Source organism: Cynara cardunculus (genome assembly GCF_001531365.2).
Source record: "Cynara cardunculus var. scolymus isolate 2C chromosome LG 9, CcrdV1, whole genome shotgun sequence".
NCBI lineage: Eukaryota > Viridiplantae > Streptophyta > Magnoliopsida > Asterales > Asteraceae > Cynara > Cynara cardunculus.
Genome location: NC_037536.1, coordinates 17,433,646 through 17,446,699, shown reverse-complemented (window position 1 = coordinate 17,446,699; position 13,054 = coordinate 17,433,646). Strand labels below are relative to the sequence as shown.

General features: G+C 33.6%; 1 protein-coding gene across 1 annotated transcript; it reads right to left on the bottom strand.

Annotated features, from left to right (window-relative positions):
- Positions 1-4,673: 4,673 nt before the first annotated feature.
- On the bottom strand, positions 4,674-10,593 carry LOC112517871. The gene is made up of 8 exons (XM_025125242.1): positions 10,393-10,593; positions 8,888-9,073; positions 8,400-8,492; positions 7,881-8,063; positions 7,659-7,794; positions 6,775-6,960; positions 5,470-6,263; positions 4,674-5,006 (listed from the first exon to the last, which is right to left on the bottom strand). The coding sequence occupies exons 1-8, from the start codon at positions 10,591-10,593 to the stop codon at positions 4,674-4,676; spliced, it is 2,112 nt and encodes a 703-aa protein (XP_024981010.1).
- Between the last annotated feature and the right edge of the window lie 2,461 nt (positions 10,594-13,054).

The window sequence follows — 13,054 nt, the reverse complement described above, 5'->3', positions numbered from 1 at the left end:
ATTAGTTTGTTTTGTAATATTATAAACAATATTATAATATACTCTTCGTAACTAACTAAAAGAGTAAATTACGTTTTTCATCCCTCTGGTTTGTTAAAGTTTACGAATTTAGTCCCTGTGTGTTTTAAAATTTTGGTTTTCATTTCGATTTTCGCCCCTGAAGTCAAAACATTACTTTTAAATATGAAGAACTAAAATAAAAATGAACTGCAAACCATAAAAACAAAAAAAAAAGTAGTAAATTTTAAATTATATGAACAAAAAAAGTAATGAACTATAATTTATATGAATGAGAATTGGAATTTTAAAATCATGAGGGCGAAAATAATTTTTTTTAACAAACCATAAGGACTAAAAATGTAATTTACATGTGTAATTATTACATTTTTTAATTAATAAAAAAAACAAGTTTACTCTTAAAAATAAGGATAAATTTTCTCCATCTTATAATTAAAGGTAAAATGAGAAAGTGAATATTAACTTTTGGAAGTGGACGCTTATTCTATGACAATCTAAAATAGATATGTGAACACTTATTTTAAGACAAACTAAAATATAAATGTGATACTTATTTTAAGAAGAAGGGAGTAGTAAAATACCAAAAACTAACAGTAAATCAACTCAACAAATCTCATTCAAAAGTACCGTGTTGAAAACAAAATCTAGAAACATTAATCTCAAAACCAAACCGATCTTGTTCAAGATCGTGAATTCATATCTGCGTTTATTATGCAATTTTGCGAACCGTGTCATCTTTTTTACTTCGTTACTAGAATATCATAATTTAGGTTTTCGTCATTAGAGTTAAAAAAAACGCTAATTACCAACCAACCGGTACTTGCCTAAGTTATGGCCTCATCTCAACATCGTTTTCATGGAAGCCGTAATTAACCAGATAACGTAAAATTACAGTGCATGTATTCTTACATACATGTTTATTCACTAATTTATAAATATAAATATAAAGGGATCTTATTTAAGAACTCATAAAATTGTGATAACTTTGAAAACCAGTACATTATGTGTTATTTTATATGATTTTTTTCTATCTATAACTTATAAGTTATAACTCATTTGAAAGTAAAAATAAGAGATCAAGATATATGCACACTAGTATTATGAGTATTGAGTTTAATACAAAGGGGTATGTACCGACATAAACACTAATCATTGACCAAGTCAAAATCCGTCCCTTAGCTTACCTCGTTAGCATCTTGGTCATGGTAAGAAGTGTTTGATAAACAACGTATCTGGTTAGATAATAGGTAGTAAAAAACCTCTAAAACTGTCTCGACTTTCACACACAATGCATTTTACAAATTACGGGCTCACCACTTGCAATAACTAGTGGTGAACCAATCGTTTTGAGATGGTGGTGAAGACTATATATATATATAGAGAGAGAGAGGTTCAGGGGGAAAACCCCCTAAAAATGAAAACTGAGAAACACCATAATAACCATTAATTTGTACGATATGCACATGTGCATATAAGTAATTGAAGATGTTTCATGGTTTCCATGCACGTGCATGCTATGCATATGTGAATATATGTATATATATAGGGGAACGATCAAATGAAAACCACTCAGTTTGTAAAAACCTCATTCCATCAATCATAATTTTTCATTTTGTTCATTTTTTTTAATTACAAGAGATTGATTAATCATTTTTATTGTGGAAGATGTTAATCATGAATATTATTATCTTCATTATTTTAACTTTAAAGAAATACATGAAACATTTTTTATTAAAATTTCATTAAGTAGTATATGAAACAATTTCATAACCATATATGAAACAACTTCGTCAAAAAAAGTATTATATGAAACAATTTCATGAAAAAATTTCATAAGATTACGACGGATGAGAGTAGTTTTTACCGTTTTTATAAATTGGAGTGGTTTTCATTTGATCGCTCATATATATATATATATATATATATATATATATATTACTTCTATGTAAATATAAATAACATACAAATTAATGGTTATTAGGGTGTTCTTTCAAAAAAAAATTTTACAATTTTGCCCTTTAACCTGACCTTAGTCTTGCAAACCATGCCCTCAGGTATTCACAAAAAGACCAGAAAATTTCATGTATGTGTTTGTGAGTATGAGTTTAATTCAACCAGACTAAAAGAAAGCCTCATTTTCACACACAATGCATCATACAGACCAAGAACTTACCCATATTATTCTCCACCAACAAAATCCTCAAATCCATAACAAATAAAAACCATCCACTTTTAGGGGTCATTTACCCAATTGCTTACCCGGTGAGTGCTTACTGATAGAAGTTAACACTATGATTTATTTTGATGCGTAAAATTTTAGTACACCAAAACATATCGAATGCAACAATTTACTAGGTAAGCGCTTACCTGTGTAAGAGTCGTCATCCTCACTTACCAGGTAAGACTCTCCATCATTCTCATCGCTCTTACCTGGTAAGATTATTGGCCTTTCTCATGTTCATCCGATGAGGAAATTTATCCGGTAAACACTTACTAAGTAAGTGTTTAGTAAACGGCCACTTAGTATAATTGAAAAAAATAAGTTACAGACAGACCTTTCATCCATATCAAACGATGGTGAAACAATTTCCATTTTTTTTATTGACCTGGATATCCAACCTGCTATGCAAGACGACCACGTGTTTTGCGGGTAGTCCGAAGTAACCATATTTGAATCTCCATGGCTACAAGAGGATTTTATTCCTCCTTGAATTTGAATCTAGAACCTCTAAGTACTTTTGACCTTTAAAACCCAAACTCAAACCAATCAAACACCACCCTTTTGAAAAATCAAGACCTTCAACTTGTAAAAAAAGTTTTGAACAAACAAATTCTGTCTAAAAGTTTTCTGAAAGTTGTGCAGAAAAAATGAATGGCAAGAGAGTGGATACCCCAATATTTAAATATATAATTTTAAATAAGATTTTAATTAAATTAATAATTTTTTAATAAATATAAAACCATTTTTTTCTTCTAATCTTAGATCCAACTTTCGACTCACTCGTGGGAGCTGGACGGTCCGAAGGAGACCACTATGGCTCCTCTCTTCTCGAGAATCCATACATGTCTTATCAGTGTATGGACAGATATCTCTCGAGCACAGGTTTAGGTTCGGCCACAATGGGAAAATAAAATGGAACACCTAACAACGCATTTTCACAGATCAAAAACTACGAGATCACCCCTTTCATTTTGGGGTGACGAAGGAATCATACCATTCAAGCCTTTATGGATTTAATTAAAATCTCATTTAACATTATATACCTAAATGAAAACAAACACGACATTAGACAGTAAACAGTAAACAATAACAACCAAAAGAATAAATATAAAAAGAAAACTAATAACACCAAACTATGTGAAACCAAGTAGTAAGGGTTGTTTACTAAGCATTTAGTTTAGTGGATGAACATAACAAGGACCAAGAATTTTACCCGGTAAGAGTAAAGACAAAGATCAAAAGTCTTATCCGGTAAGCGTTAACCGGATTATAAACGCTTATTATTAATCCATTTCGATGGCTGGGAATGTTAGCCCATAATGTAACTCAGAGTGATGACTCTTGTTTGTAAGTGCTTACCGGGTAAGCGCTTGGTAAACAACCCTTAAAACTAGATCTCTAACTCCAACCACAATAACTGTAATATTTTCAAAATCGAAAAAGAAAATCATACCTCGATCGAACTTTCGGCATTGGAAACCGACATTTATGGCGGTTTCAGGCCGCCATGGAAAGAGTGGCGGAAATCATAAAAACCTTAAATGAGATTTTAATTAAATCCATAAACTACCGACAGATTAAAAAAAAAAGGAGCACAAAAGCATTTTACAATTGTCATTTTTTTTCATTTTTTCATTTTTTTTAAACATTTTTTTTACAATTTATCACACAACAAGCAAGAAGTTTTAGAGAAAACTAGAAAAAACTTCGAAACAAACTTGGTCCTTTTTTGTACTTTTTGAGGTTTTTTCCGAAGATCAGTTTATGTTTTGTATGTTAACGTCTAACGATTAACCCGACATGCAGACTAGCTCTTTCTTTATACATTTTGCTCGCATATCGTCTTCGATATCAAGCTGATAAAGGAGGGAACTCGTCTTCATTCTTGAGGTGGAACGACTCAATTTTGATCCTGACAACGTTAAAAAGCGCACACGAAAGATCTTTGAGCGATGTACTCACAAAACACACACTACAATAGAATCGGCTTTATAGGACGTCAAAATATGTGTACATGTCCGAATAAAGTGTCTTATAGGACCAAACACATGTTTGTCTCATGTAAAGGTGTTGCAATAAGTTGATAGAATGTTTTTGAACGTCCTGAAAAGTTTTTTAGGACAGTTTTGAAATAAAGTGTCAAATTAGTTTTTTTTTATAAAACACTATTTGAAAAATATCTCGTAAAAACTAGTGCCTTGAAAAAAGCTAATAGGACATTTTATTTTAAAAGTGTTCTAAAAGAGCTGTTAGAACACCCAAAAACGCCATATCAACTTATTGTAACACTTTTACATAGGATGAACAATTGTTTGGTTCTGTCAACTTAAGTCCTAAAACAGTCTATTAAGATACTTAGACATATTTGACGTTTTATAAAGCCAAATTTTTTGTAGTAAGAAAAACGGAAAATAGGAATACCGAGTTATTTACGTTACCTTCCTGGTCTTCTACCACATACAACATAAGACGGAGAAGCTTCTGCATCGGAAGCCGACTCTGGGACAGGGCCAAAAGATCCAAACTCGAGTTTCCTTTGTCTGTTCACGGGCCTGGTCGAACCAACCCGACCATGGCTTTGCGGTGAGGACTGCTCACCTGGGTCTGGACCCTCATGGCTAGCTTCTGAACCCGGGTTCATTTCCACAGGACCCGGGTTCATCTCAACACGAACCGGGTTCATTTCAGCAGGGCCCCTACGAACCCACTGCTGCTGACGGAAAGCTGAGCACTGTCCTCTGTGCCTTCCCCTTCCTCTTGGGGAGTTCTGCAAGAATCCGTTATGAGACAATCCACGAAATTAAACGGGACTCACGACTCACGACAATAAAAGAAATGTGTTTCCGATCCACGTTAAAAGAAAATGTCACTACAATAAAAATCGATTGACGCCAAATATGTGTAAATGTCTTAATAGACTGCTTTTATAGGAATTAGTAATAGGACCAAACAATTATACGTCCTATGTAAAAATATTGTAATAAGTTGATAGGACGCTTAGCTTATAGGCGTCTTAACAAGTTTTTAGGACAATTTTTGAAATAAATTGTCCTGTAAGTTTTTAGCTCATGTAAAGGTGTTGCAATAAGTTGATAGGACACAGTTATCTGCTCTTATAATTATAGCTTAAATCTTATAAAACCGTCTACTAGGAAAATAAGACATATTTGACGTCCTATGATGCCGATTTTTTTGTAGTGTGTCAAACGACCTAAAGGATTAGAACGTACCATAACAGGAAAGTATGGCCCGGTTCCGCGAACTGGGTTTCTTTCATCCCAATGGATGGGTTCACCCGCTCGTGAGATGTTGTGACCAGTGAAGTATGGTGTGTATCGACTCACCGCACTGTTCGGGTTCATTTGAGGACACGATGAACTCGGCTGGAACGGTGAGGACCATGGGTTAGCCGCCATGTCCCATGGATATGCCGCCACCTCCCATGGATTAGCCGCTACCTCCCATGGATCATGACCACCATAAAATGAAGCCGGAGGGCTGGTGCGAATTAAGGCAGAAGATAAAGCGTAACCATGGCAGCATTGGCCATATAGCAGACTCCTTACGTGACTATCATAATCGCCGGTGAGATCCGCCAACGGATTCAGATTTTCGGTGTCACTGATACCACCAATTGCATCCCGTTTTCTGAAATCAAGAAAGTAACCCTCCATCGAATTCATATCCCCATCGGATAGCTCGTTAGCCGGTCCCAGATTAAGAGACTGGAATGCGGAAAGATCAACCGTTTCAATAGATTCGAAAGCGGACAAATCATCGGTTCCTGTTCCTGATATATAGTCGTCAAGATCGGCATTCTCGTCCTCATAATGCGCTTCACCAAAGGAAGATGTCGACGAACTGCGAAAAGTTGCATCAAGAATGTATCTTGATTTATGGTTCTGAAATGTGTTCACAAAGAACTTCTTGATCCCGTCTCCAACATTCCCGCTCGGTGATTCTAGTACCTCACCGAGCTTACTAGCGCCGTATTTGAACGCACTCCGTATACGATAATAATTTCCTATCAAGAAAAAAAAAACGTAAAGATGCATGAAAACAACTTATACCGTTAGTTAAGAGTATTACATCAGCTAAACACAGAACATCAAATCTATGTAGAGGTGTTATAATAGAATGTTAGAACGTATTTGGGATTCGTAACAAGTTTATATGACGGTAACGAAATAAAGTGTCATATAAACACATCTTTTTATAAGATATTTTTTCAAATAATGTCATAAAAAAAATACTATTTAGATTCAAAAATGTCTTAAAAACTTGTTAAGACGCCCAAAAATGTCCTTGCAACTTATTGTAACACCTTTACATAAGATGCAAAATTGTCTGGTCCGTAAAGTTAAGTGCAATAAAGCAGTCTAAAAGAACATTTATTTAGACATATTTGACGATTTAGTTATACTGAAACGTATACTGTCTCCATACAGGCTCTTTTAGAGAGAGATTCAAAGGGGTTCCACATATTCTAACGGTATCAACTTCAAATCACTACTAAGAGTTATATGATCAATTACCTCTATGAACACTTCGGCCGACATTGTTGTTTTCTTTCAGAGGATCGATTATATTGAGATACTTCATGGGGAAAGCTCGCACATATGTTTCCGATACCTTAGAAGGTACCATGAACATGTCCGCGCAGTTTTTCAGAAATTCTCCGCTCAGTAAGCCACCCATTCCTTGATTTACGGGGCTCTCGACTGCAAAAAATGAGAATCAAAATCAGAAATCACTATAAAAATCGGTTTCGTAGGACACCATATTATAAACCGCTTGATAAGACTTACATTTATAAGACCAAACAATTGTATGTCATGTTTAAATGTGTTACAATAAGTTGATAAGACGCTTTTGGACGTCTTAACATGTTTTTAGAACCATTTTGAAATAAAATCATCCTATTAGCCTTTTTATATGACTTTATTTAAAAATAATAATTTATTAGAACAAGTGTCTTATAAAAATATGCATTCATATGATACTTTTCGAAAAGTATTACATAAAAAAACTAATAAACCACAACGGTGGTGCCTGATTGGTTTGAGCTTGGCTTCAAAGGTCAAAAGTACAAGGAGGTCCCAGGTTCAAATCCAAGGAGGAATAAAAATCCCCTTTATGGCCACGGAGGTTCAAATGCGGTAACTCCGGGCTATCTGCAAAGCAGGTGGTCGTCCTGGGATTAGTCAGCTTGCATAGCGGGTTGGATATCCAGGTTAATAAAAAAAACTAATAGAATACTCTATTTCAAAATTGTTGTCACATTCTATTGTAACACAATCCAAAATTGTTTGGTCATATAAATTAAGTCTTGTAAAGCAGTATATCATGATATTCACATATCTTTGGCGTCCCGTAAAGTCGATTTTGTCGTAATGAAGCGAGTATTTAACCGTCACACGAGAAACCTCGTCGATAACGGCTCGTTTCTTACCGACTCTATTAGGCAAGAAAGATTTGGTAACCGGACCATCCAAACTGATACAATAGTGATCCCAGTCAAAGTTGCTATAATAGTCCAGAAACCGATAAAGAACCTAAAAACGAGCAAAACGAAAGAAATCGTAAAAGTTGGGTCGGGATTATATCGCAGTCGTAAACCGATAAGATGACGAGAGATTACCATGAGCGGGCTCTTTAGATATGCACCGAAGACATGAAATATGTATAGAACTAAAGTTTCTAATGCATATGTAGATATGAGCCCATAATGTGCACCGAGGATTCGGCTTTCGTAGTAACACCATGTTTTTATCAGCATAATGCTACGTTTGAAAAGATGGTCTTTGCCGATAACCCGATCGACCTGCATCAACAAACGCGAAATAAAACAACCGAAAATGGTATTAGAATTGACGATAAATAACGGAAAAATGCGAGGATCAACAACACTGTGTTCTCGAAACCTTTTCTAAGGTAAGGAGTATATCTTATGACAAAATTACCCTACGAATATAAAGGGTATATTTGTAAAAATGATATATTTCATTTCCCTTTTTCCTTTTTCTCCCGTTGAAGAACTTGAAAAACGCAAATAAAAAACTCTCGGGGGTCCGATATCTATAACGATTACGTTGGGATATTCGACATGCATGCAATGAATCATGCACGCGTTTTTCGAAAAGATTTAAACAAAGCGTACCCGCTCAAGAAAACCGAGTGCACAAAGTCCCCCCAACTGATTAAACGAAACATCGATCACAATATCTTGAACAATGCATTTCACGAGTTTGACCTGCCATTCGAAACGTTATAACCCCAAATCGTCAAGATTTTCAAGAATCGTTGCAATAAGAAACTTTAGAAGATCAATGTTTAACGCTAGAATTCATAATCGAAGTCGTCGAATCCATCCGAGATGGAAAATCATGAACTTCATTAAGTAATAACCCAAGATTATACATAAATTTCCATTCACCTTCCATTTTTGAAGCCAGAAGTGAATCTTGTTGAGTTTTGACAGAAGAACCATTCACATATGAATATAAACTAAGAATCTTGACTGAATATTTTGTGTTTGATGATGAAAATGGTGAAATCTAATAATCATATGTAGATGCAAATAAAGAAACAAGATTCTAAAATTCTTAAAATTCTGAGGGTTTAAGAATAAAAAAGAAATAGGATAACCTCGGCATCAATGAACTGAACATCTTTCAGTTCAAATTCGGTGTTTTCTTTCTGTTCTTCTGATTGAAGAACAGAAAGAACCTCTTGAGGTAACACATCCTCCATGTTAGGAACACTAAGAACCGTCAGATCGATATCTCCATCTGGGAGATAAGTCTTTAATGGAACCGAACCGTACGGGAAGACCTATAATAAATTTAGCAAGAAATCGAAAACTGTTATCATCATTTCAACAAGATATCGAAAAGTTAACACCTTTAAACATTTGCCGATAAGATATGGAATAGAAAGAAACATATCAAGATTATTATGGCGCGGAAGGCCTCAACAGACGTCGTTCCAAATAAAACGCCAATTATGTCAAAACGAGACGCCTTCGGATGCATGCGACTTCTAAAGATCGTTAGCTAACACTCCAACCGGAATTACAAAAGTGACTCAAAACTTATAGGGGCCAAAGTTAACCAAAACAAGTGGGATCAAGAAAACCAAAACCGGACTGACACAGTAATTAAATCCCATTTGAAAGTAAGGTTCGGAGGGTTAAGATGCACGCTGATCTGACCTCTACCACAAATAGTATAGATAATGCTCCTATAGGGGAGAGGAAAGGTCTGCTGCATACATCGTACCCCCAAACCCGACCTCATCAAAGCTCATTATTGCAAAAAAAAATAATGATTTTTAAACCCCTAACAGTAAAATTTATGGCAAAAGAAAATATTATATCGAAAACCCGATATGCGAAATCTATAAAATCAAGATTCATCCTCACGGATCAGTGATCGGAGATCGAAACTTTAAGAAATATAATCGTTTGTGAAAATCCGAATGAAAAAATTAAAAGGATGAAGCTTTAAAGTCTTAACCCTTCAGTGAACTCATAAACTCACAGCTGAATGAAGCAGAAAGAACAATCTGTAACAGTAATGAAATCACCACTCACATTCATATACATACATATAAATACAAACCTAATATATATATTCATATATATATATATACATATATGTGTCTATATATATATATATTCATACACACACTGAAAACAACAGAAACTCTAACATCGTGATGAATTATAACTGATATCGATCATCAAAAACATGAACAGAAATTCATAATCAACAGGATCATGAACAAAATTCCCAGAAAAACCCTGAAAGTTCAGTTGAATCGGGTGGATGGTCAATTGAATCCCTAATTTTATGCATCAAACATGAAAATGAATTGAATTCATTTGAAAACTTGAAGGTGGTAAAGACTTCAAAAAATCGAATCGAATCGAATCGAATCCATTGATCAGTTTAAAGAACCATCGATCAGAAAGGTATGAAAAAACAGAAAGAATCAGACAAAAATAAATAAATTTATAAAATCCTTTTTGGGGGGAAAAAGAAAAGTTGACACAAATCCACGCCCATGTTTGACCCGATCCGATCCAGATCCGGATCCGAATAATGAACGCATGCAAAAAATTTATGAAATGGTAGTGAGATGAAGTAGACCTCAACTCCGACCGAGCATCTGATGAGCTTCTGCATATATTCGATGACGTCTTTCCTCTTTTCTTCAGAGTCGAGAGTCGGGTAAACACAATTCAACACTTCACGAATCGGGTCGTCACCGGCGACCCAATTTTCAGCCGGAATCGAGTTCGGATAAGGGATTGACAACGACGGCAACGGAGACCGCCGATTCTCTTCCATTACAAGATTTCCGACGCAAACACAATTGTATATATGTAGAGATATATATGTATGCAATTGCTGATTATATATAAGGATTGACGTATATCTAACGCTATAATCCTTAGAGAAATCAACCCAATTTTGCGAAATTCACCTCGACTAAGGGTTTGCGAAGGTGATATACAACAGAGGGATTGCGATTGGAAAAAGGGAAAGGAAAATTGGGGGAAAACTTTGGAAGTAGTGAAAAGAGGTTTATGAATGCTTGTGTGTGTGTGAAACTTGTGTTTAATCGTTTTATCAGGGAAAAAGAACCTCAATCCTCCTTCCCCTCGTTTTCTTTTTTGACCTGTTTCTCTTACTTGCACACCCACATACACACACATACACACACACATATATGTATATGTATATGTATATGTATATATGAGTGTATATCTATAGGTTTTTCGTGGCTCATTATGCATATGTATATGGTTTATGGCTTTATGCAGCGAGCCGCGCCGGACCGGAAGCCAGGGGTGATTTTGGAATTTTCTGAATTTGTCTTAACTTTCAGTTTTAGCCCCTGGTTTTGTAACATGTTTCATAAATGGTCCTTAATTCAATAATTTTGTGACATTTAGAACCTTGTCAATGACTTCCAAATGGTCTTTTTTGGTGAATTTACATTTTTGGACCAAATTACACTTTACGATGCAAGTGAAACATGGCAATGAATGTAAGTGTGCTTTCTGGGTTTTACTTATTGATGACTGATCTACATACTCAGTTGATGACATTGAATGATATGAAGACGCTGGACGACCAGCTTGCTTGCATAGGTATAAGTGTTCTAATAAAAACTTCAAACATATATGTTAATTATAAACAAGTTATGGTTGCATATCAAGGTTCCATCATATTTAATGCTTTATTAGACATTCACGTATGCTTTTGAATTACTTCAAACAAGTATTTGTTGGTCTAAATTGTGAACATATATAGAGATTAGTGAGAAATGGGAAAGTTTTCAAACATTAAGGGTTGTTTTATAGAACTTCCAAAAGTATAAGGTCTAAAATGAACTTTTATTTTTGCATTTGTGACGTGGAAAAAGAATTAAATGATATTATTAAGTAAAAAAGAAAATGATGGTCGGTGATGACGTCACGGGTTCGTATTAGTCATCTGTTTCAGTGTGCTTTATCCCTGTTTTACCATACAACACTAAATGGATTTTTGTTATAAAAAATAAACATGTTTTTGGTTTTAACAGTAAAAAAAACTTGGTTTTTTGTATAAAGCTATCACTAAAAGCTTATTGAATAAGTCATTTTCTATTATTATTAGTCTACAATCAAACAATCATGTATAACTGACTGAATAAGCTGTAAATCACATTAAATTCATTAATTTGCTAACAAACAGATAAGTATTTAATTTTTTAACAAATAATTTATAAATTTATTAAAATAAGATCCCGTGATCTTATTAATATAAAATAAAAAAAACCCAACAAACTTTCACATTTCAAGCAATTAAATTTATGAACATTGTTTTTTAATGAATAAATCATTACACTTATAAAACAAAATAAAAATGTCATTTCTCTTTCAATGCATCAATAATCAGTAGTAAACTACAACAAACTAATAAAATGAACGACACCCACCATTTTTATCTGTTTTGCATATTCAAATGTCGATCAGTTGTATTTGCTATGATTATCTGGTTTTTATATGAATCTTAAAAATAAATATATATATTATTTAATTGACAAAAAAATAAATAATATTATTAATAAAAAGAACAAAATATTTTTTTGAGAATCCAATTAATTTACTATTTTTTAATATCATTAATAAAAAGAAAATTTATTGTTGGGAAAAGTTTAAATATAATATTACATTTATTACTTACTTGTTGTAACTAGTTTCAAAGGTCAACCTTTGACTTCTTTCACGTTACAAAAATATACAAGTTTTTTAGACTATATTTGATAAACTGACTGATAAGATAGTTGTTGGTTGAAAAAATAGCTGTTTACTAAGAGTAAACGACTTTGGAAAATCATCAGATATAACTTTTTATTGTGTAGTCATAGCAGTAAAACAAGAACTTAAGAGAAAATTCTAAAATGGTAAGGAATTGTTTAAACTTATTTGTGAGTCTAGAGTATCTCCAACAACTATGTTATAATTTTTTTCAACTTATAGCATTAAGAGTTAAAATCCTTGAATAAATTACATCCAACTCCAACAGTTACTCTATTTTAACAATTTTGTCATTAATTATATTATTAAAATATTCAATACATTTAATAATTTTTTTTATTTCTATCTCCTAAACAATCAGTTCCAATGTTTCCTATTGATGAGAAAGAATTAAATATTATTTTTCTCCAAATTTAAATATTATTTTCTCTATTTTATCAAACAGTATAGCATACTGTTAGAGCAAAAATATACCCAAATTTCCAACAACAAAAAAAATCTAT